The sequence below is a fragment of the Miniopterus schreibersii genome, assembly GCF_964146895.1.
Source record: "Miniopterus schreibersii genome assembly, chromosome: 16".
In the NCBI taxonomy this organism is placed as follows: Eukaryota; Metazoa; Chordata; class Mammalia; order Chiroptera; family Miniopteridae; genus Miniopterus; species Miniopterus schreibersii.
Genome location: NC_138116.1, coordinates 12,475,621 through 12,500,638, shown reverse-complemented (window position 1 = coordinate 12,500,638; position 25,018 = coordinate 12,475,621). Strand labels below are relative to the sequence as shown.

Below are 25,018 nucleotides of genomic sequence, written 5' to 3'. Positions count from 1 at the left end.
TTGCTAAGAGAGTATAACTTAAATGCCCTCACTTCAAAAAAAAAAAAAAAAAGGGTGAAGACAGTAATGGAGGGGGAATCCTTTCATAATGCATACATTTATGAAATCACCACACTGTACACTTTGAATATCTTATAGTTTTAGTTGTCAATTATATCTCAGTAAGTAAAAAATGTCAACAGCAATTATCTAAATACAGAGATGATGGGCATTTTTGCTTCTTTCTGCTTAGGTCCACTTTCTACTCTTTCTACAATAAATGTGAACTATTTAAAGTAAGAAAAAATTGCTGCCTTTTATTTTATAAAATATCTTCTTTATTTAGAACAATTAAATTTAGTACTCAGTACAATTTTAATGTGAAATAGAATTTCACTTCTAAATTAATCCAATCCCTTGGTTAGAAAGTTACTTAAAAATATTTCAATATGTAACTGTTTTGGAGAAACAAGGTGTTACTATAATGATTACATTAAAATGGAACCTGCTGTTACTTAGTAACAATATATTTCAGGTGTTAGCAATTTCAATTATATAATGAAAAATATACAGACTGAAACTACAAACTTACCTAATAATTTGTCCTTCCTCTTCTGGAGTAGCTGGTCTTAACCCCAGAACTATGTGACATACCTAAAGAAAAAAGTGGTAAATTAAACTTCACTGACTGGTGCTAATGACTAGATTGCATTTTTCACATTCACTGCAGAACTTTCAACTAATGAATTATCAATGAGTAACTTGAGCAAATGTGAACTTTACATTTTAGCTATTCTTTTTTTAAAAAATTGATTAAAGAAAGAGGAAGGGAGAGGGAGAGAGAGAAACATCAATGTGAAAGTGATCAGCTGCTTCCTACACACCCCTCTACCAGGGATCAAAGGCCTGCAACCCGGACATGTTCCCTGACTCAAAATCGAACCCACAACCCTTACATGCACGTCACAATGCCAAATCAACTGAGCCACATTGGCCAGGGCACCATAAATTTGTAAAAATTGGAGCAAGAGAACTAGTTTAGGAAAATAGTTAAAATCTAGCAAGCTCTATGACTTTTTCTCCTGGCAGCTTTTCTTCCCTCCTTCTCCCTCAGTGTTTCTTGGACCTTATAAAGAATAAAAATATAAATTTTAAAAAAATTAAGAGATAGCTTTGAAGCTAAGATAATCAGTTCCAGGGGTGTGGAACACCTGGCACGCGGGGCCGTATATGGCCCATGAGATCATTTGGTCTGCCTCAAAAAGCAGCAGTTCCAGCCATCACATTAGGGGTGAGTTAATTAAATGTTTGACCAAATATAGCAGGCTAATTTTTAGGTTGATAATTCTGTATGGCCCATGAACGATGTTATAAATATACAAATGGCCCTTGACAGAAAAAAGATTCCCCACCCATTAACTAGAGACTGTATACTTTGAAAAATTTATAACTGCCTACTTATGATCCATCTCTCTGTTCACACTGCCTCACTTGTTAGGGCCTTCAAAAAAGACAACAGTGCAGAAAAAGCAAATTATGATGGCTTTTATGATTCTCTACAAGTCTACATGCTTTTCTATCATGAGTTATGATAAGATAAATAAACAAACATAATCACCTATATTCTGCTTTCCTATCTCCCACATCATGAGTTTGTGAAGGTTCAATAAGCACTCATGCTCTATCTTACCATCTTTCAGGTAGTGTACAGGATAGTGCAGTTCTATTTATCATTTATGGTTTTGCAGCCCAGTAGCACTACTACATAATGGAAAAGATATAGAATTACTGCTACTACTACTCTCTGAACTTGTCATTTACGTTAAACATACCTGGAAAAGGAGATTCAAAAATTCATTGGCAAGAACATTTTTCACACTCCAGATCTGATAGTCTTCTAGAGTAAGGTGGCCCATCTGAAAGAGAAACAATATTAAAAAAAAGATCTCATGCTAATCATTTTTTATAGCATTTGAATAAAATCAGGTTTATTAAACTTATATTGGTCATTTGTCTGAAAACAAACCAATAATTTAAAGTAGATTCTAATGTGTTCATCTGACAAGTAGGCCAGCTACAATAAGTTTAAAAGTAATAAAACTCTGTTGAAGCAGTCAATGGTAACGAGGACAATTTATCGTCAACAATCTTTTTCCTTCAATAAGACCTGGAAAATAAAAGTATTTTCTGCTTCAAGGGTTACCTGTGGAAAACCACAAAAAGCCCTAGAAAGGGAAAAATGGAATATTCACTTTTTTTTTTTTTTTTAATGTGATGGGTTTATTTTATTCTACTCTGATACAAAACCCAAGATTCCACTACAGCACAGAGACCAATATATTAAAAGGTCATGAAAAAGTGGTGTGGGAAATGCAGGATGTGACGTACAAAATGGAGGATCAGGTTATTTCCTTTATAACATGACAGTACATTGTTGTTGAGGAACACATTTAAAATAATACTGCAGAACTGAACTGAAATGTGGCATAAACATGACAACTTCCAGGCATGACTTCAAGCACCTCCCTTAGGACCTGCAATCTCTAGACTTCAGTGTGGGGAGGATTACAATTCTTTGAAAGAATAAAAAGTTCACACTCGCCAAAACACAGTGGGCTCATTTCTCTTCACCTCCAGGGAGAAATCTGATGCTTTATTCAAATCCACATTAAGCTTCTAGTTCAAATCCCAATCCAACCTTGTGACTTCCAGCACTGAAGTTCTTTCCATGAATTAAAGCTGACAGGGTCAGATTGACTCCTGGTCAAAGAGTCTGTGTATAACCCAGTCCAATCAGGCTGGCATTATTTACTTTAGCAGATAAGTTCTACAATCCAACTTTTATTTAGCAGCGATGCCAAAACAGGTGTTGTTACTGCCAGCTGTCCAAGCAAGGTTTATTGACGTTTTAGTCTTCTTGCTAACCTGGTAGACAGACCCTCCAAATTCAGTGCCATTATTCACATGACTGTGCAGCAAGAAGTCTGCGGCCTTGTAACCCAGGCAAAATTATTCCGTGACAGTTTGGATTTGGCTATGTCAGAACTCATCTGACTCATCTGACAGCCAGCAAGCCAACCTTCAAAGGCTAACACAGCCCAGCCATAGATGGTCGGGCCAAAAACTCTTTATCAACATTACTACCAAGACTGAAACAATCCCGTTTAGAGGAGGCCTTCAATTTCCCACTCTTCTTTCCTGTGTTAGGTAGAAATGTGGTATCAAGAGTCAGTTTCAACCCTTCAGCCTACTTATTCTCCAAAGAGATTTCTGTAAGAGTACTGTCTTCCATTTTTGGGTGAAAGTAAATTCAGTTACAGACGTTTTATTTGGTCTTTAGTTTGCCTGACGCTTTCCCTTCATCAGTATAAGCATGACCAGAAGTAGAAAATTCCACTCCACTATATAACTTGGTTTTCAGATCTATTTTGACCATGCCAAACCCATGTCCTTTGTTGAAAACACCCTTGGCAGCCTTTCCTAGGTCACATGAATTGGTGTGTTATACATATCTCCACCCAGAGGGCAGGTCTCTGCTCTGCGAGGGCAACGCTGAAGTTCTTCTTCAACCAACACCATCCATACCTGTGTGGCCTCACTCCCCCTGGCGTCACCTGAACAACCTACTCCCCCCACTCCCATATGGGGCACTGCGTCAGGGGCCATGCACCACGGAGCTGCTCACAAAGGGGCAAAGCAACTGTCTGGCTGTGTGTGGCCGGCAGGGTACAGCGCACAGAGGGCCAGAGCAGAGGTTGTTGGACATGAGGCCTACTCACTAATTTTGAAAGCAAAAACAGACCCTCCAGATTATGCCCTTTCATCCTAACAATATTCTAAGACCTTCTTAGAAACATGTAGCAATATTATCAGACTTCTTAGGGATTTAATATCTACGTTACATTTCTCCAAAATACAGTTTTTAACATTAAGTTTTTATAAGTTGAATAAAGCAACATTTTTGTGTTGCCAAAGAGCTCCAAAAATTACATATACCATAGAGAAGACAATATATACTTTTTCTTGTCAGGCAAAAATATAACCAAATACTTCTTACTTCATGTATATAACAATTACCTAATAATAATCCTAGATGAATAATGTTTTTAGCTTTTATTATTAGTATTATGTTTGTTAGTTTGTTTTTAATCCTCACCCTAGGACATTTTTTCCATTGCTTTTCAGAGAGAGGGGGGAATAAGAGGGAGGGACATCAATGTGAGAGAGATCCATAGACTAGCTGCCTCCTGCAACGCCCAACCAGGGCCTGGGATGGAGCCTGCAACTAAGGTATGTGCCCTCAGCCAGAATCAAATCCGGGACCCTTCAGTTCGTGGGCCAACGCTCTAACCACTGAGGAAACTGGCCAGGGCTTTTTGTTATTCTTTGAGAGCACGTGGTATTGTAAGAAAAGGATAAATTAGTCCTGGCTAGACCTACCTTTGTAGTGTCATGTGCACTCAATATGCCTTCTACAATGTCAGACAGATCCGTATGTAATTCCTTTAAAAACAGAAATTCAAAGGAGTAATTAAAAAACAGTTGATATTATTTTTATTATTCAGTTGCCAAAGTATAATTATATATATATAATATATATATATTTATTTTAATCCTCACTCAAGGATATTTCTTCATTGCTTTTCAGAGGGAGTGGAAGGGAGAGAGAGAGAGAGAGGAACATCAGTGTAAGAGAGACCCATCAATTGGCTGCCTCCTGCACACGTCCCGACCAGGGCCTGGGATGGAGGCTGCAACTGACATATGTGCCCTTGGCTGGAATTGAACCCAGGAACTTTCAGTCCGCGGGACAACACTCTAACTACTGAGTCAAACCAGCTAGGGCCAAGGTATATTATATTTGGATCTAGTATTTTTTAATTACCATAAATACTTATATTTGCTTTAAAAAAAATAAGACAATTACCCTATAGTTTCATTCTTACTTTATACAATAAGTCTAGTTTATTAAATTTTCTAAGGCAAATTCTCTACCCAATTTTGCATTTTCAGCAATGAATATTCTGAGTAGCATAATATAGCAACTAGCAGTAGTAAGAAATCCTTTTCACTGTTAAAAAATTCTCCACTCTATTTTCCTACTGGAAGTTTACATGCAACAAGATGTTTAAAATCAGAACTTACTGGAATATCATCAGTGCGGTTGTCCTTCCAAACCTCTAAAAGTGCAACCACCATGTTTCTCAGTTCAACCCTAGAGAGAACTCCATCACGGTCAACATCAAATACCTTGAAGCAAACTAAAAAAAAAAGAAACTCTTACGGAGAGAAATCAGTTTTATATTCTGAAGTACAATACATTTTACTAGAAGCTGCCCTAATAAAATTACTCAATTTCTCAAGCAAGCATATTCTAGATTAAGTTCTTATCTGGAGAGACATAGAAGTATATCATTAAAGTCCTCTGAACATGTAAGACTAACTGCACACTTTATAAATCTGTCTCTCTCAAACTTGAAAACAAAAACAAAACAAAAAAGGAGGCCAATAAATATTACAATACCTCACAGGTTTTGAGGTAATTCAAGCCCTTAAATTAATTTCTAATATTTAAAACTGATCACTGAAGAGTTGATTCTTCTAATACTGAAAATATTCCATCTCCATTAAGAATCAATAACAACAAGCTGGTATTAAGACAGTCTACTTCCATTTTGCCTCTCCAAACAAATGCACACTCAATGTTTTACCAAAGAACAATTTCAACTCTTTGATGAAGTTTATATACAACATGCTAAGAATTAGAAATATAAGCACTTTACTAATTAACTACAAATGAATCACTCTAGTTTGATAACTTTCATTAGTCCACCAGCAAAAAAGAATTAAAAAAAAATTTTAAGTCCATAATTAAGATCAAGTGAGAAACAAAAATTTCAGCCTCCTTATTTTATATTGGAACTTTAATGGGAACAAATAACCTATCATAAATCCAGGCTGAGCTAATGGTATATCATCATAGGGGGAAAAAGAAATCTGAATTTTTGAGATTAAATAATAATCTATTTCATACACCCCCAAAATGACTATGCTGTTAAAGTGAGTGTATCATAGTATAATATTACTCAAGGTCAAAATATTCAAATAGCACACTCACAACAGACAACATTTATGAGCTGCATTTTAGAAGGACACATATTAGAATTAGGTACCAAGTAAATGTAAACTGCTGCATTTTCTGAAATATGGTTAAGATTTAATAATGTAATATATACTTATGCTTATAAATTATGCTGTAACATTTCAGCTGGATTTATAAGACCATTTTAGTATTTAATAAAAGTGTGTTTTGATCATAAATTTCACTTTGCTAATAAAGTATTAATATATACAAGTCACAGAAAATGAGTTGTACCTCCAATTACACAAGGCACGGAATTCTCTATATAGGCTACCAGAAAATATTTTCTAAATGCTTAACATTTTCAAATATATTATGGCTAAAATAGTTTATCATAATTGGTAAATTCATCAGGAAAATCAGCCCTATTATTAATAACAAAGACACCAAACTACTCCATGGTGAAAAAGAATAGGTGATTGAATCCTTAGACTGGCTTCAGTAAAACCTCAACATGAGGCTGCTATAGGCCAACCTGACAAAGTGATGAAAATTCAAGACTTAATCCATAGATGATTTTACATGGATGAATCCTAATTTTTTCACTGTATACTTTGCAAATTTTGTGACAATGTTTAACAAACTTACATTTTTGTCTTTCAGCCAGGGGTCCCCTGCAACAGGCTGACAATCCACAGGATATCTCTTTAAAATCTATGTGATTGTCACGATTTTCATCAAAAGCATTAAACAAGCCTGTAAAATAGGAAAAGACACCATAAACCACAGTGACCAAACTTCCTAATGTTATAATAACATGTTTATAAAAGGAGGCCTGACTCCCATAAACTGGCCATTGGCCAATCAATAGTTCCCATTTTCTCAGAAAATATTTTTTTTCTTGTGGTGTAATTATAACTAAAACTTAAGATCCTAGCAGAAAATACATTACTATCACTTAGCGTTTGGTTATGATTGCCTTTGCCCATCTCTACCTTATATCAATTTTAACAGCTAAAAATGACTATAGTATGCAAAAAAATCAATTAAAAAATTAAAAATCCACCCAAATCAGAAATTATTTAAAAAGATTAAGAAGAAAAAGAAAAAAAGGAAAAAAGTTTAACTATATGCTCCAAGATATAACATGCTGTTATTAATAAGCTCCTATAAAGCTCTTCTATGAAGCAAAGAAAAATAACACACTATAAGAGAAAGAAATTCTGTACTACAGTCTTCTTTGTACTACTTAATCTTTTATAAATGTATATTATAAATTTCAGAAAGAAAGGGGATTTATAATCCAATCCTGTGGTTTTCAAACATTCTTTAAAAAACAGAAATAAAGCCCTGACCCATTTGGCTCAGTGGTTGGAGCACTGGCCCAAGGACTGAAGGATCCTGGGTTTGATTCTGGCCAAGGGCACATATCTTGGTTGCAGATTACCTGCTCCAGTCCCAGTGTGTGTGGGAGGCAACCAATCGATGTATCTCTCTCACATTGATGTTTCTTTCTGTCTGTCTCTCCCTTCCACTCTCTCTAAAAAGCAATGGAAACTATATCCTCAGATGAGGATAAAAAAAATTTTTTTAAAAAGAAATAATTTTGTTTTAAAAATAAAATGATTTACCAATTTCCAATTTGAAAAAGGTAAAAACCCAGCTGCACTGTTGAAATAGATGAAAGCCCAGGACGTTATCTGTTCTGGCTCCCCTAACAAGTACTTCTGAAGTACCCTAGGAATCTGAAGAATCTAATTCCATGCCCTCAGTTTAAAGATTAGAAAACGAAAACTCAGAAGGGGGTTGCCAAAAGGAAGAAAAGTTTAAAAAGGTGAGAACAAGAAGCAGAACCCAAATATTAAGATTCCAAATATGATTTTTTTGTGATATCACCCACAATTACTTTGTATTCCTAATTTTTTAAAAGTCATAGCAACAAAAAGTTTAGAGCTAGTGGGGAGCTCAGAGATGGCCCAATCCAGTGGTTTCTTAATTTTGGGGGTGGGGAGGGGAGGATACAGCAGTAGAAACTTCTTATGTGAAAGAAAAAGAGTAGAGGCACTCAAACTGAGGAAGAGACGGGGTTCGGTGTAAATACCTGGAGCTCTGCCCACTCAGCAACTACCACCGTAATCCCTGCACCAGCTGCTGAGGAACCTCATTGGAGTACAGCTTCACAACCATTGACTTGGTCAAACTTATTTTATATATGAAGATATTTAGGTGAAGAAAGCTAAACTAATTTATGCAAGGTCACGTAGGTTGAACAGGATGTTCAAAACTATAATTTAAATTCTCATTTAAGTTTTTTTCCACTGAACTCGCAAACCTGTAATATTATGGCCTTTTAGAGTTAAGATGTATTGGTTAGAAACAAGAGATGGGTTCAGGTCTGTTTACCAAAAAACACTTGTAGAAAATAGAATGATTCCTACCTTCACTTAGAGATGGACGAATAGGTGGTGAAATCAATGGGCCAAATGTCTCTAAATCAAATCGTCCAGTCCGGGATTGAGCCTTCAGCGACCAATAACGTTTCTCCAGATCAATGATGTCTGATTCCTCCACTGAGAGTCATATCAAACAAGATTATAAAACCTCTCAGCCTTCTCCTCTGGGCAGTTAGTTTAACCTAATAATATAACTTCCAAAGAAATATTTTAACTTCCCAATTTAATTGCTAAAAATAAACATTATCTAAAACAAAATTCTGAAACACAAATACATTATATCTAAAATGGCATGAAAAGTAAATTCAAATTAACATAAAAGAGGCTTTAAAATAAAAAATTATTTTTGCAATTTCCATTAAGTAGACTGCTTAAATCCAACATGTAGAATAAACACTGAGACATTTCTTTTTGGCTTCTCATACCACTTTTATCTGTAGTTATTTTTTATAATTTTCAATTTCTATCTGGGGTTTAAAGATTCCACATACATATTCTCTCCTGGCTGCACTGTAAGCATCTAAGGGCAGAATCCATGTCCAATTCATCCTGTCAATATGGTTACTACTTACCAATTCAATACTTAAGTAAATGAAAAAGAATACAATAAAATATATTGTAAGTAGCAAACTCAATAAATGATAAAGGAGTTAGAGTAGGATTTACGATGTGACAGGTAATAGGGGCATCATGAAAATGTGAACATCTTTCTTTCCTCATTCATCAGAAGGTATAATTTTTAAAAATCACTGACAAGTTCTAATCATGCTTATATTTTATGTGCTTTCTCCCCTTCAAGGTATTAAAGCATTTCTGATTAACTGATGTTTACATAATACATTAAATTAGAACACAGAAAAATCATACAACTGCGTCCAAAATTTTTTACCTTTGAAGATTAAGTTTATTAAGTAATTTCCTTAAAAAACAATTTCTTTACTGAAGTAGAAATGTGGGAAGACAAGTAGAACATAGAGGGGAAAATGATCAGATTGGTCATTGTTACCAATTAAAACCATGCTTTAGAGGTCATGTGAACTGTTCATTTTGGGGTTACAGACTGCAATTCATTAATCAAATATTTGCCAAAAACAGGCTACGATAAGTTATATGTATTATATTATTACTCCAACATTTTGAATGAATTGACAGCTGAACTTCTAAGAGGGAAGGCAGCTAACCTTATTTTCACTTAAAGACGAAACAGGTAATAATTACAGTAGTTGCTCTATTTGCAATTCATAAACCAATACCTAAAACTTATGCTTCATAAGCTAAATAGGAATGAATTTATTACCCACCTATAGGTATAATTTTTTCTGGTTCACGATAGCAGCATATAATATTCCTAACATTCTAAATAGTTCTTGGCCTGCACTTTGGGCCATTCTAATCAAGACCCACCTTACCAGAGGCTCCAGCTGCAGAAAGCGCTCTTTAGTGCCAGAATTTGATTCTCATTTTTAAAAAAGCCAGACAAAATATCCAAGTGTTTTCAAACAGTCACACAGTTCTTCAACATTTTTGAGGATGAAGCCTTCTCAAAAGCTATGACCTTCTGAGATACACTTAAAATGGCTGTAAGCCTTACATAATTTACCACTAGACAGAGGATAAGGAAGAAGGGACATGCTGATCTACTAGAGGCTTATGATCTAGGAATCACTAAAGCACTTTTTTTTTTATTCAAAGGTTTTAACATTGCAAACTAAAATGTGGCAAGGGAATACAATAATATACATATTTTTAGTTGAGATAAGAAGTGCTAAAATAGAGACAATATAAATTTGAATTAGATATGGAAAGGAAAATAATTAAAATGAGTTCTATGGCCCTAAAAATACTACACTAATTACCTCAGAATCCAGATTCTAGTACTAAAAGGAATCACTGAGGTAGCAGGCTTATTCACTCTGATGATACATTTTAGGAAAACTCCAAAAACTCTTTCTTAGTATATAGCTAAATTCTATGAAAAATAAGGTCAAAATTAAGGAAAATTAACTCTCAGTTCTTAAAATATAGTTCTTAAAAATCATAGTTATTCTATTATCTGTTTCATTGTAGGTAAATCGGTAATCATCAATGATCTTGCCTGGATCAAATAAAATTAATTATTGAAGAGAAATTAAAAAATAATCACCTGTGAGTATCCCAAGGGAAAAAGAATTAAATTGGAAAAGTGAATCTGTATGATTCTCTGCAGTCTGAAGATGGCAGCTTACCACCACCACAACTGCCACATGACCAACTCCTTTTATCTGCAATTACAAACTACTCATAAAAGATTAAGGAATAAAATGACTGTGTGTCAATAAACTGTCTTTAAGTCCTAAAATTATAATAAGCATGCACTCTGGGGTTCAAACATGCCAACTTTGGCACTTGATCTTGAGAAAGTCATTTGATCTTGAGAAAGTTTCTTTTAAACTTCTCATAGTCTTGGTTGCCCCATTTTTAGAATGGAGATGAAATGAACCTCAGAGATGGTACAAGAATTAAATGAGATAATGTACACAGAGTATAGTGCCCCCTCTAGAAAGTATTCAATCTGCATGTGGTAAATTGGAACCTTCCACAGAGCAAAGTATTTTTTTCTTGGGGGGGAGTATAGGAGCTATAATCAAAGATCATTTAATATTCTGCAAATATATAATAAAAGCATATTAATATTATGTGCCTGAAAAAAACTATAGATATGATTGTGAACAAAACAACTATGTTTAGATTCTAGTAAAAGTGAAAACTGGTCATTTTAACCTAACATGGAAAATATTAGGGAACAGACACAGGGTTTTCAGGGAGCACATAAGCAGCTAGGTCCTTGGAGGTCTTACAGAGGCGAAAGAGCATATATAAAAAGCCTAGACAAGTAGTAATAGGACAGAAAAAGAAAACCAAAAAACAATTGCTGGGCTCTGTTATAATTCAAAAACAAGAATAACTTATACAAGGACCTGTACTATGGACCCAAAAGAAGAGACAAAAACAAGAAAGGACAAGAGCGTTAAAGATGATGGGCAGTTCAATCTAGAGCTAGTAGGCAGCTGAGACATTTCAAAGGTTATGAAACTCAAGTAGAGAGCTGCCAAACTATATTTGGCTAGGACTATGCACGTTCAATAGTAGGGGATGGATACACTGATCTAAGTATGTAAAACAATTACATTTTGAGTTTATAGTCTGTGTCTCCTAACTCCAACACTATGTGGAGCTAAATAACCTTGAAAAAAATGGATGGGGAAAGGGTATTTCAACAAAAATCCAAAAGATTAGGGTTTGGTCTTAAGACTATTCTCTCAGATATCAAAAAAAGAAAGTGTAGTAACACCTGCACTAACCTATTTCAAACATTTAATTATACAGAACATGTTTATGCTCTCTGTGTTCTCTGACTCTGAACATCACTGTCAAGATGTTCAGCATCATTGCAAACACTGTCTGTCTCTCTCCACTACAAATGGCTTTAAAAATTAACTTGTCATTAAGAACATTGTTTATACTTGATCAAAAAATTTTTCAGAAACCTAATCTTAGGTATTTAAATAGCAAATTATGATAGACAAATATAAAAATCTTGATAAAAATTTGGTTAAGCATAAAAACTTGAACTTTGGGCTGAAGCTCTAATTCAATTTCTTAAATTTAAATAAAAGATAACAATAGTTTGAAATTTGCAGTTCTGAAAATGTACTTGCCATGACAAAATCTAAGATCTTGTGTAAGTCAAATCAGTTAATTATTCTAACTGTACTGAATACAAATAGCTCCCCAGTCTCATTTGTGATTTACATAAAAGAAATAAAATTTGATTAAATATGGCAAAATGTTCAACTTACTGTGACTTCAAATTTCATTTTATAATTGTATGTGAAAAAGCAATTAAAGTGAAAAAATTATAATTCCTTTATGTTTCCTTGATTCCTCGGCTCATTATATAAAGAGTCACTGATGCTTTAAAATAAACATTTTCTGTCTACTTATAAATCAGTTAATAACATTCTCTATTTTTATCACAAGATTTTACTTTCCTGACATATTATTTGAAAAGTATAATGCAGCAAATATGCTTTGAGTAGAAGAGCCTACAAAGATGCCAGTAGTGAATTGCTTAGACAGAAGCTGAGAACTTATAAATGATAAATCAGTCATCAGAATGTAAACCTGCCTATGTCAGAATTGCTATAAGACAATTAGCAGTGATTCTGATTTTGTGATAATGCTCTCATAGTAAGACCCACTAAGAAAGTAGCCATTTGCTGAAGCCAGTAGCAAACTGAGTTTTTATTGTACTGGTTTATTTTGGTTCTTTATTTTTATTTTTTTTATACATCTTTATTGATTTTAGAGAGAGGAAAGGAGAGGGAGAGACAGATAGAGACATCAATGATGAGAGAGTCATTGATCGAGCCCGCAACCCGGGCATGTGCCCTGACCGGGAATTGAACCCCGATCGCCTGGATCCCAGGTCGACACTCAACCGCTGAGCCACGCCCGGCCAGGAGGTTCTTTATTTTTATAAATTATAAAAGAAAACAAACTGGTAAAAAAACAAAAACAAAACTCTTTCCACAGATGTGGAAGAGTTCATTTTTGTGCTGGTCTACAGCCCTTTGTTAGAAAATTGTCTGCTCCCAAAACAATTACTCTCTGGCAACAGTGGGTGAAGCTCGCTGACATTCACAAGCCAAGTCCGTTTTCACTAATACAAGAGGATGCATACTCATTGTAAAGCACCTATTCTATACCAAGCACAGAGCTGAGTCCTTTAAAAGCAAAAAGTATCACCTCATGTACTCCTAAAGGGTAGCACAATGTGCAATCCCAAATATGCCACTTTGGCATAAGAATTATTCTGAATTGAGGGCAAGGGAGAAGCAGCAAATACAAGAAAAGCTCTCTGCCCTCCATTTGCCTAACTTGTAAAGGTGTCTCCCCCATCCCTCTACCAGGAAGAAAATAATTTAATCACCAGAGATAACTCTAGATCCTAATCATCAGAGGAATTAATCCACATAACAAACTTATTACCAGTCCTATCTGACATTAGTTTTTCCATATATTTGCCTCCCCACAATTTGCCATCCATAGAAGTTCAAGGCCCTTCCTCTTTGTCTCACCACCTCTCTACACAATTACTGGGTGTTTGCTAGGATGATATATAAGCTCAAGTTCTAACCACTCCTTTGAGTTATGCATCAATGAATGCTCCCACGCAGGACACTAAACTTCCATTTTCCTCATATCTGTCTTTTATCAGTCTAATTTAAAGGTCCATGAATCCCAGATGGATAGAGGAAAAAGATTTTCCTCCTCTACACTCCTTATAACACACCTATGAGGTAAGTTGTATCATTAGCCCTGTTCTTCAGAGAAGGAAAGAAGTTCAGAGAGATTAAATAAATTTCCAGCAGCTACATGAACAATAAGTGTACAGGACAACACTCCAACCAACTGAGCCACACTGGCCAGAGTTAGAATGCATTCTTAAATGAAGGAATATTAGAAGCAATGGGGTAGCTATAAAAGTTCATGGTATAGTCATGAAACATTGACCAGTGCTCTGCAACTGAAGCAGAGAACATATGTGAAGAGAAATGGGTATGGAAACTTAAGAATAGGAAACTAAGAGATTTAGAGCCAACAAAGCTAAGGAGTTTAAACTTTGTTCTGCAGAAAATGAAGAATCTTCAAAGGTTTCTGAGAAAGGAAATAGTGATTTTTTTTAAAAAATAAACTTTTTGTTTTTTAAATATGTCTTTATTAATTTCAGAGAGAAGAAGGAAGAGGGGGAGAGAGAAAAAACATCAATAATGAGAGTCATTGATTGGCTGCCTCCTGCACCCACCCCTCTCACTGGGGATGGAGCCTGAAACCTGGGCATGTGCTCTGACCAGGAATCGAACTAAAATCTCCTAGATCATAGGTTGATGTTCAACTGCTGAGCCATGCCAAGAGAGCAATATTTGGCCCTGTAATTTCCCGAGTGATAAGAGTTTCTGACACAAAGCTCTTAAATTCCTTGCAATTTCTTGAGTAATAGGAGTGTTTTGTTCTAATGCATGAGGTGACTCTTAGTGGGCTCCTGCATAAGGGTTGATTACCAGAAAGACCAAGCCATAATTAGAGACTAAAACTTTCAGCCCCACTCCCCAAACTCTGGAGAAAGGAGCTAGAAATTGAGTAAATAATTCATCATGCCTACATGATGAAGCCTCCATAAAAATCCATAAGAATGGGGTCCAGATAGCTTCAAGACTGACAAACATATCCACGTGCCAGCAGGACTGTGCATCCCAGATACACAGGGACAAAAACTCCCTTCCAAATCTTGCCCTATGTATCTCTTCATCTGGTTGTTCATCTGTATCACTTTAACATCCTGTATTATATAACAAATCAGTAAACATAACTATTTCCCTGAGTTCTTTGAGCTGTTCTAGCAAATGATCAAACCCAAGGAGGGACTCAATAGGAACCTCTAATTTACAGCTGGTTGGTCAGAAGCACGGTGACAACCTGGACTTTTGATTGGTATCTGAAGTGGGGGACAGAGGGGCAGTCTTGTGGGACTGAGCCCTAAACCTGTGGCATCTATGCTAACCCTAGGTAGATAGTATCAGAATTGAAATGAATTGTAGGACACCCAGTTGGTGCCTGCAGAGCACTGGAGAATTGCTTGGTGTGGGGGAAAATACCACACACTTGGAGTACAAAGTACTTAGTGAGTAGACAAAAGAGTGTTTTCCTTTTCAGCCAAATATTTCATTTTATTACACTTTAGAAGAAAAAACTACTGACAAACTTCTTCTTTATAAGCATATTCTCATATTACCAGGCAATTGTATTAAAAAGTGAACAGAAAACAATGAAATGCCATTACTTACAATGTGTGACTCCAGCCAGAGTTTGGTAGAAAGTGGGAGTATCACTATCATCAGTGAGGGTCACATATACACCTCCAGACAGTAGCCAACGAGAGAAGGTAAAAGCATCTTTGTTCAGAAGAAGCCAATTTCTAAACTTTTCATAGTTTACCTTTTCACCCTATAATTAAAACAAGAAAGCATAGTTTAGTCAATATCTAAGGTATCTTACTTGGAACAAGCACAACTTGAAATGTGCAATTAGTTGACATTTGCCTACAAAGGAGAATTATCTAAATAATACCATAGGCTGTAATCTTGGAAATCAAGCTGTTTTAAAAAATAATTGTACTTTAGACGTTCCATTTGCTCAAAATCTATATGCAAATTGCAACTTATTTCACCAATTCGTTAAAGCAGTGTACTGCTACTACTAAGCCACATTTTATTTGCTAACGTATATCCTGAAATCGGTAAATTGCATTTCTTTTAATATTTAATAAATCTAATTTTCACTTGCCTTATTCCGCTTCTTTAGCACCTCAATCTGTCAGAATTAGCATATTTTAATTAAATATGTATGAAATTTAAGTGCTCTTTAAGATTTTGTTTGTTTTTAAAATATTTCTTTATTGATTTCAGAGAGAGGAAGGGAGAGGGAGAGAAAGAGATAGAAACATCAATGATGAGAGAGTCATTGACCGGCTGCCTCCTGCACACCCCGCACTGGGGATCGAGCCCACAATCCGGGCATGTGCCCTGACTGGGAATTGATCCTCAATCTCCTGGATCATAGGTCGATGCTCAACCGCTGAGCCACACCCAGCTGGGCTTTTAGTACTCTTTTAAATTTCATTGGCAAATTAAAAACAACTATCCCAGAGTCCTCAACCAAAAGTATCAATGAAAACATGTATTCACAAGTCAACTAGAATACAAAAAGAAACAAGTAGATTTCTATTTCTTTGGTTTCTTTCCTTGCTAAATCTTTCTTTGCCTTGCTAAATCTCTGGAGAAAAATAGTACCAGGTTGAGAAAGAACATCACATGGCTATGCAAATCATTCTCTTTGGAAGACAACAAGACCTAGGCTGAGTGAGGGCCAGATGTTGCTATGAAAAAAAGGGAGACGTAACTCACACAGAAATACAATCAGAAATGACAGGAGCCTAGTAGGTCTAATCTTGACAGAGATATTAAGGGATACAGATCATTTATAACCTAAAAGAGATATGGTGGAAAAAATTTCTACATTGTTTAATGATATCCTAAGTACAGCAATATGGTTAGTCTAGTCGTTTCCAAACATTTAACAATGCAATCCAAACATTTACAACAACAATGACAGTCTTGTTTTTCTGAAGGGAAGAATATGATATTCACACTTGCTACACATGAGGACATTGCCAAAATGCTTAGAAATTGGGGATTATAACCATATCTTTTCTCTACTCCACATTTAGTCTAGAAAGAGTGTTAGCAGAATAAACTCCATAAGCTGATGCTCATTTTTACACATGTTAACATCACTAAATTAGAATAAGTCTTACCATCAATAGTATCCTTCAATTATAACTGGCAGCTAAGATACTGTTATAAGATCCACCTTATGTACCCTAAGAAAGAAGCTGCCAATTATAATAGCTACTTCTACCACCTTTACATATAGTTAATATTTACTGAGTATTTACAATACCCTGAGCACCATTCTAAACATTTTGATATTAACTTAATCTTTAAAGCAACTCTCTATAGGAAATACTATTATCATCCCCATTTTACACATGAGAAAACAGAGACACCAAAAAGTTAAGAAATCTGAGCAAGGTTATACAGTGGCACACATAGGATTGAACCCAGGTAGTCCAGGCTCCAAAGTTTCTGTGCCTAAGCTATATACCATACTGCCCGTCCAACTTAGGAAATATAAAGTAATCTCTGAAATCCACCATTTCAACTGATCACTCTAAAATCCTATCTGTCAAACCTGACTTATTATGTTTTTGAGTCATAGATCTGTTCTAAAAAGGAAGCAAAAGGAAAGTCTCCTTTTATAAACTGTTGTAATAGTAGTCTAGAAAAAATTTCCAATACTGTAAAAGGCAATTAAAAATAAATGGAACCTGAACTGAGACATCTTTAAAGAGCAATATAAAACATGAATTTCCACTTTAAAAACCAACTACCAAAAAACAAATTCAGTAAGAAAAAAAGAATACAACTCCTATGTGAATTTCCTTTATAACATCATCAGTCAAGGCTAATAAAGCCAAGACAGAAAATGCAAAGACCCATTCCATATCACTGAAATTTAGGTGCTAGATCCCTATCCTTTAACTAAAGTGCTTCTTTTTATAGTTTTGGGGTTTTTTTAAGAGTGCAAAAACATACAAAACATTGCTATAGAAGGTCCAAATAAGCCTATTCTAAGTAAACTGATATTAAAACATGGCAATTTGAAAAGCCAGGGTCTTGGATACAATCATCAGACACATTACTCAGAAATTACAGCAGGTAAATACAACAAATAGTTGAATCAGATACAATGAAAATAGAAAAATTTTGAAAAGAGAAAAAAATGACAAAATTTTTAAACCCGAATATTTCACAATGCACATCAACTAAGTAATAAAATAAATAATAAAATAGGTCTTAATGGGTCATATAGGTACCAGAATGGCTCAAGGCAAATGAGTGATAGACCTATACGTCCATGATAAAAAGCAATGGCACTACAATGTGAGCAACACTCAGGTTCCTGCAGGATCACATGTGTGAGCATGTGTGTGTTGGTGTGAGAGTATGGGAGTGTGTGTTTTATTATACCGTAAACACAGACAGCTGCCTTTACAGTAGAACTGGGTTTCAGATTCACAAATACAGCAGTAGTAAGTGCCATGGACCCTTGAGCATAAAACATGGTTGAAAAATCAACTATTAAATACAAAAATGAAAAGAATAAACAATTATTCATCATAGCTAAACTCATACAACTAAGAGTTAATACTTTGTCAGCAGGTAGGGATAAAATGTAAATCTTTAAATATACCTCTGAGAAACACTTCCTGAGTGTATCTGGGACTTTACCATCCACCACATGGAGCATTCTTTCCATTTCTTCCCGTGTAACATAGCTTCCGGATTCACTTGCAAAAAGACTAAAAATGTCTAGGAGAAAGGAAAAATAAATTAATCTTATCACAGATCAAATATACTCTGGTAGAAGTAGGGAGGAAAGAGAAAGGCAATAATAATTGAGTGATTACTAGTGCCAAGCACTTTTAAACACTTAAGTTTATTTTTCCTCAAAAAAACCCCAGCAATGCAAATTAAACCAGCAATGTGTTATCTTTTCAAACATACCAAATTTGCAAAAATGCTTAGGTGTGACAATACAGAGTTTAACAATAATATGGAAGAAACAGAGACTCTTATACACTGGAAATTAGAGTATGAATTCCTGCAACCACTTTATAGAACGACTTGTCAAAATCGAGTAAAGATGAAGGTGTATGCTAGACATTAATAGTCTAGGCAACTCCACTTCTACCCTTGAGAAATTCTCATACATATGCATGTCCATAAACAACGTTAACTGGAGTATTGACTGTAATAGCAAAATTTAGGGAAAAAAGATAAATGTCTATCAACAAGCAAATAGGTAAAGTGAGATACAAATGAACTCACATACAATGAAATACTATATAACAAAATAAAGGAACTAAGTGCTTCAAGATGGATAAATATAAAAAATATTCAGGGAAGCCCTGGCCAATGTGGCTCAGTTGTTTGAGTGTCATCCCATGCATCAAAAGGTCACCAGTTCAATTCCCAGTCAGGGCACATGCGCAGGTTGTGGGTTCAACAGGAGGCAATGGGTTAATGTATCTCTCTCGCAGCAATGTTTCTCTCTCTCTCCCCTCTCTCTCTCAAATCAATAAAACATATTTTAAAAAAATATTAAGGGAAAAAGCAAACTGCAAAATAATCTGTGTAGTGTACCATTTATTTAAAAAGTTTAAAATCTGCAAAAACAGTTTAAGACATGTTTAAGGATATATAAGAAAGGCATAAGCATATAAAAACCTGTATGAGAAATGAAACATCACCACGTCATAAGAATGATAACCTCTGTAAAGGGAAGAATGGGAATGTGACCATGGAGTGATACAAACAGAGAACCTCACCTTGGATATAATATTTTATTTCTTTAAAAACTAGATCTGGGATAAATATAATATTAAGAAATAATAAAGCTGGGTGGAGGTATGTAATGTGTGTGTGTGTGTGTGTGTGTGTGTGTATGTGTATTTATATATATATGCTTGAAATATTGCTGATATGGATTGAACTACATCCCCAAATAAGGTATGTTGATATCCTAACCTCTGGGTACCTATGAATGTGACCGTATTTGGAAAGAGGGATCATAGAAAGACAGAAGAGACATTCCATCCTTCTGAAGGCCCAGGCCCAGTGGGTTCCACAGTCTGCCCTCCCACACCCCATGGCTGATTCCCTTAGGGCAGTGATTTTCAACCCTTTTCATCTCATGCAACACATAAACTAATTACTAAAATTCTGTGGCACACCAAAAAATATATTATATATTTTGCCAATCTGACAAAAAAAATAGGTATAATTTTGATTCATTCACACTGGATGGCTATTGTGTTGGCTGCTGTCATTTTTTTATTTGACAATCTAAGGGAAAAGAGGGCAGTGACCTTGACTAAATTGTCAGATAGTGCATGTTTTAAAAATTCTTGCAGCACACCAGTTGAAAATCACTCCTTAGAGGAAATATATTATTACTGGAGGGCTCTAACCATCTGTTATGGGTTGAATTGTGGCCCCCCAGAGATGATGAAGTCCTAACTCCAATACCTGTGAATGTGACCTTATTTGGAACAGGGTCTTTGTGGAGGTAATCAACTCAAGATGAGGTCATTAAAATAGGCTCTAATGCAACATGACAGATTATAAAATGAGAAGACAGACATTGTTGGAAGAAAGCCATGTGATGAGATAGGCAGACTCCAGTAATGCAGCTGTAAGCCAAGGAATGCCAAGGATTGATGGCTGCCCCCAGAAGTTGGGAAGAAGAAAGGATTCTTCCCTATAGTTTTTAGAGGGAGCAAGGCCCTGCTAACACCTTTTTTTTAAAAAAATATATTTTTATTGATTTCAGAGAGGAAAAGGGAGAGGGAGAGAGAGAAACATCAATGATGAGAGAGTCACTGATCAGCTGCCTCCTGCACACCCCCTACTGGGGATCGGGCTCACAACCCAGGCATGCACCCTGACCAGCAATCAAACCATGACCTCCTGGTTCATAGGTCAGCGCTCAACCATTAAGCCACGCCAGCTGGGCTAACATCTTAATTTTGGACTTCTAGACTCCAGAAGTGTGAGATAATAAATTTTTGTTGTTTAAAGCCACCTAGTTCATAAAACTAATGAAATTGTATATTAAAAAGGAAAAAAATTTTTCAAGTAAAATATTTGTGTTTATTACTCAAAAAATTGTTATTTTTAATTATTGGCTGCCTGAAGCCAGAGTATATGTTTGTTGGTAGAGGGATGCTACTGAAAAAACTAGGATCATAGTTAAATTCCAATATATAAAATTGGGTTTATGGATATGTCCTTTACCTTGATTATGATAATGTGGGTATAAATATATGTCTCAACATATATCAAAATGTACACTTTATACATGTACATTTTATTCCATGCCAATTAAACCTCAATGAAACTGTAAAAAAGGAAATAAATGCATATCCTAGGAAATACAGATTGACAATGATCAACTAAGGTTATCTTCTCTTTCATGTTTAGGGGATAAATGATGCCTTCTCCCTATATCTGCCTGCTGAGTAGGATTTAAAGGTCATGGATGAAATCTCATCTCTTTCCAGGCTTAGATAATTCACTTAATAAAATTAATTTCTGAAATTAAAGTAAAACTATTAAAAAGAATTAAATCTTTTACCAAGAATCTGTATAAAACATTATCAAGTAAATGAATATCTGTTTCTATTTGTGAAGTAAAGCAAGAATCTATGCCATCAAAATTTTTAAAATAACCTTCTGAGATATAATGTACATTCCTTAAAATTCACCCTTTGAAAGTATACAATTCAGTGTAATCTTCATCGCTATTTCATTCCAGAACATTTTTATCACAAAAAGAAGCCCCATGCTCATTAGCAGTCACTCTCCATTTCCTTCTCCTGCAGCCTCTACAACCACTAGTCTACCTTCTGTCTCTTCGGATTTGTCTAATGTAGACATTTTATATAAATGGAATCATATAATATGTGGCCTAATTTGACTGGCATGTATCACTTAGTATATTTTCAGGTTCATCCATGTTGTAGCATGTATCAGTACTTTATTCCTTTTTATTGATTAGTAATATTCTATTTCTTGGAAATAGCACATTTTTGTTGAATGCAGTAGTTGATAGACATTAGGGTTGTTTCTACTTGTGACTACTATGAACATTGCTGCTATGAACATTCATGTACTTTTTTTTTTTTTTTAATGACTACAGTTGACCCTTGAACCACAGAGATTTGAACCACGGGGGTCCACTTATACACAGATTTTTTTTCTCAATAAATACCTGTACTGTTTTTTAATCCACAGTTGGGAGTCCCTTGCATACAGGGGACTGACTATATGCACTGATCTATGCCACATTATACAGGCAGACTTGAGCATCTGCAGGTTTTGGTATCTGCAGAGGGTCCTAAAACAAATCCCTCCCAGATACCAAGGGCAGCTAAGTTTTGAATGGGTCAAAAGTTGTATATGAATTTTCAACTATACAGGGGTTAGTGCCCCTAATCCCTGCATTGTTCTAGGGTTAACTATCTGTTTTCAATTTTCTTGGGTATATAACTAGGAATGGAATTGCTGGATCATATGATAACTCAAATTTTTTTTTCTTTCTTTTTTAGTGACTTAAGAGAGAGGAAGAGAGAGAGAGAGACATCAATGTGAGAGTGAAATATCCATCAAGCCCGCAACCTGGACATGTGGCCTGACTGCGAATCCAACCAGAAACCTTTTGGTGCACAGGATGACACCCAACCGAGCCCCACTGGTCAGGGCGAGAACTTGATTTTTAACAAAAGTCTGAGGAACTGACAGTTTTCTCAAGGGGCTGTACTATTTTACACTTCCAACAGCAATGTATGAGAATTGCAACTTTCCCACATCCTCACCAACGCTAATTATTACGTTTCTTTTTTATTTTAGTCACCCTAGTGGGGGTGAATTGGTATCTCATTGTAATTTTAATTTACATTTCCCTAAAAACTAATTATGTTGAGCATGTTTTCAAGTGCTCATTGGACATTTGTTTATCTTCTTTGGAGAAATGTCCATTCAAATCCTTTGCCTGTCATCAGAAATTTGAGATAAAATAATTCTGTACACACATCTATATTATCATTTTGAGATAATAAAAGTACTTACATTTTGCTTTCTCTTCATCTCTGCCTCTTGTAAGAAGAACAAGTCCAACTATTAAATTATTGAAGTGAAGTCCCTTTGATGTTCCACCAAAAGAACAGTAAATCACCTAGAGAAAATGATAAAGCCAATTTTAGATGTTTCAATTGTTGAGGAATTTGAGGCTGGTAACACATTAAACAAATCTTGTCTCCATCTCCAAACAAGGCCCTCATAAACTTTAGTGAAATGATGTTAAGTTCTCCCCCTTCTTCCTCTTTAACATCTCGTTATTGCACTGAGCCAAGAATATATTGTATCTTTTCTCAAGTACATGTATCACTGGCTCACACACTGAATATTTATTCTTTCTCTTTGGAGTTCTTAGCAAGGTCCAGGAAGATAAAGGTCCTTTCCTTCAACAGTCCCAATAATGTGTTAAGGATTCTGTACGATTATAGAACTTCCTTAAACTTCTGTAAAAAGTATCCACATCATTTTGATTTGAAAGACTGATATTCTCTAACTGAATGTGTAACCACACAGAAACTCCATTTCTTTAATATGATCTTTTCTCCTTTCTTTCATTTTGATTCAAACTGGCTTCAGTCAGCACCCTGACTCACCTGCCGCCTATATAACCAACCCATCCCCTAGAAGCCATCAGGGAGCCAGGTCTTTGAGCCTTTAGCTCATCTGGGACTCTAGCTGTGGGCCACCTCCTGAACTAATAAATCCTTACTTTCTTTGCTACAAACTCCTGTTTGTGTCTTACTGGGCATTGATGGGCACAGGCAAACAGACCCCTTTAGTCTGGTAACAAATGTCCAGAAACTCAATGGCAATCATATTGCAAAATATAAATGTATCATATTAACATGTTTTTACACCTTAAATTTAGTTATATATCAATATATTCAATTAAAGAGGTAAGAAAAGCCCTGGCTGGTGTGGCTCAGTTGGTTGGGCATCATCCCATGCACCAAAGGCTGCCCATTCAATTCCTGGTCAGGGCACGTGCCCAGGCTGTAGGCTCAATCCCCAGTAGGAGGCGTGCAAAAGGGAGCTGATCGATGTTTCACTCTCAATGATGTTTCTATTTCTCTCTCCCTCTCCCTTCCTCTCTCTAAAAAAAAAAAATCAATAGAAACATATTTTTTTTTAAATCTGATGTAGTATGTCAATAAAATGCATAATTAAATAATTCAAGAAATAAAATTTAGACGATTAATATAAAAAAATGAAAAAATACATTCATTAAATGATCTTTATAGCCTGGCCAGGCATGGCTCAGCGGTTGAGCATCAACCTAGGATCCAGGAGATTGCGGTTCGATTCCCGGTAAGGGCACATGCCCGGGCTGCGGGCTCAATCCCCAATCAGGGGTGTGCAGGAGGTGGCCGATCAATGACTCTCTCTCATCATTGATGTTTTTCTCTCTCTCTCTCCCTCCCTCTCCCTTCCTCTCTCTGAAATCAATAAAGATATATTTAGAAAAACAATATAGATTTATTTATTTTATAAATATATTTAATAATACTCTGGCACCCCATGCCAAAAATTGTATATTTCTAGTGCCACTGACAGTAAAACCTAGCAAAAACTAGCCTAGGGAGATGGCTCCAGATAAGAACATAAAAGCCATAAGAAGAATATAAACACTTTGTGGAATAAATATTATTAGTTGGGTTCCTGCATAAACTGGAGGAAGGTAACAGGAAAAACCCCTCTAATCCTAGGGGAGGGGCAGAATCACTGAGAAAGTCTCTCCAAGATCCAGAGACACAAGGTCTGCCTAAAAACTGAGACAGAAATAGAACAGAGAATGTCCCCTACCTTAGCAACCCTCACCCATCTGAACCATTGTGTTAGCAAACCATGAGGAAAAAGTAACAGCTGTCTACTGCGCGGGGGAGAGGCTAGAGTGTGGAGGGGACTCTCTCTGAGGTACAGTAACAGAGAAATGAAAACCAAAAGTTAAAGGTAGAGCAGACATTAGAAAAATTCTGTGGCAAATGACAACCCATCCCTAAAAAGATAACCACAGACTGGAATTCAAAGTGTACAGTGCACTGTGGGTAACTATTAGCGACACAAAATACACCTCAACTACAGATTAGACTGACTCACCTACTCATGCTAGAGACCTAGCCAGAAAAAAACACTATTTAGCT

The 25,018-nt window shown here is 35.7% G+C and overlaps 1 protein-coding gene and 1 pseudogene across 5 annotated transcripts in view; both read right to left on the bottom strand.

Annotated features, from left to right (window-relative positions):
- The window catches only part of USP32 (ubiquitin specific peptidase 32), a 103,288-nt gene that overhangs the window by 42,751 nt on the left and 35,519 nt on the right, over positions 1-25,018 (bottom strand). For all 4 annotated transcript variants that reach the window (XM_081162140.1, XM_081162139.1, XM_081162141.1 and 1 more), the window contains exons 3-11: positions 22,869-22,974; positions 18,430-18,548; positions 15,402-15,561; positions 8,500-8,631; positions 6,710-6,817; positions 5,125-5,240; positions 4,420-4,482; positions 1,812-1,895; positions 572-633 (exon numbers count right to left, since the gene is read on the bottom strand). In XM_081162140.1, coding sequence (XP_081018266.1) covers positions 572-633; positions 1,812-1,895; positions 4,420-4,482; positions 5,125-5,240; positions 6,710-6,817; positions 8,500-8,631; positions 15,402-15,561; positions 18,430-18,548; positions 22,869-22,974 — 950 coding nt within the window. The remainder of the gene's footprint in view (positions 1-571; positions 634-1,811; positions 1,896-4,419; positions 4,483-5,124; positions 5,241-6,709; positions 6,818-8,499; positions 8,632-15,401; positions 15,562-18,429; positions 18,549-22,868; positions 22,975-25,018) is intronic.
- LOC308568897 (non-selective voltage-gated ion channel VDAC3 pseudogene) lies at positions 2,821-3,489 on the bottom strand (annotated as a pseudogene). Its single transcript has one exon. The product of its transcript is annotated as a non-selective voltage-gated ion channel VDAC3 pseudogene (transcript).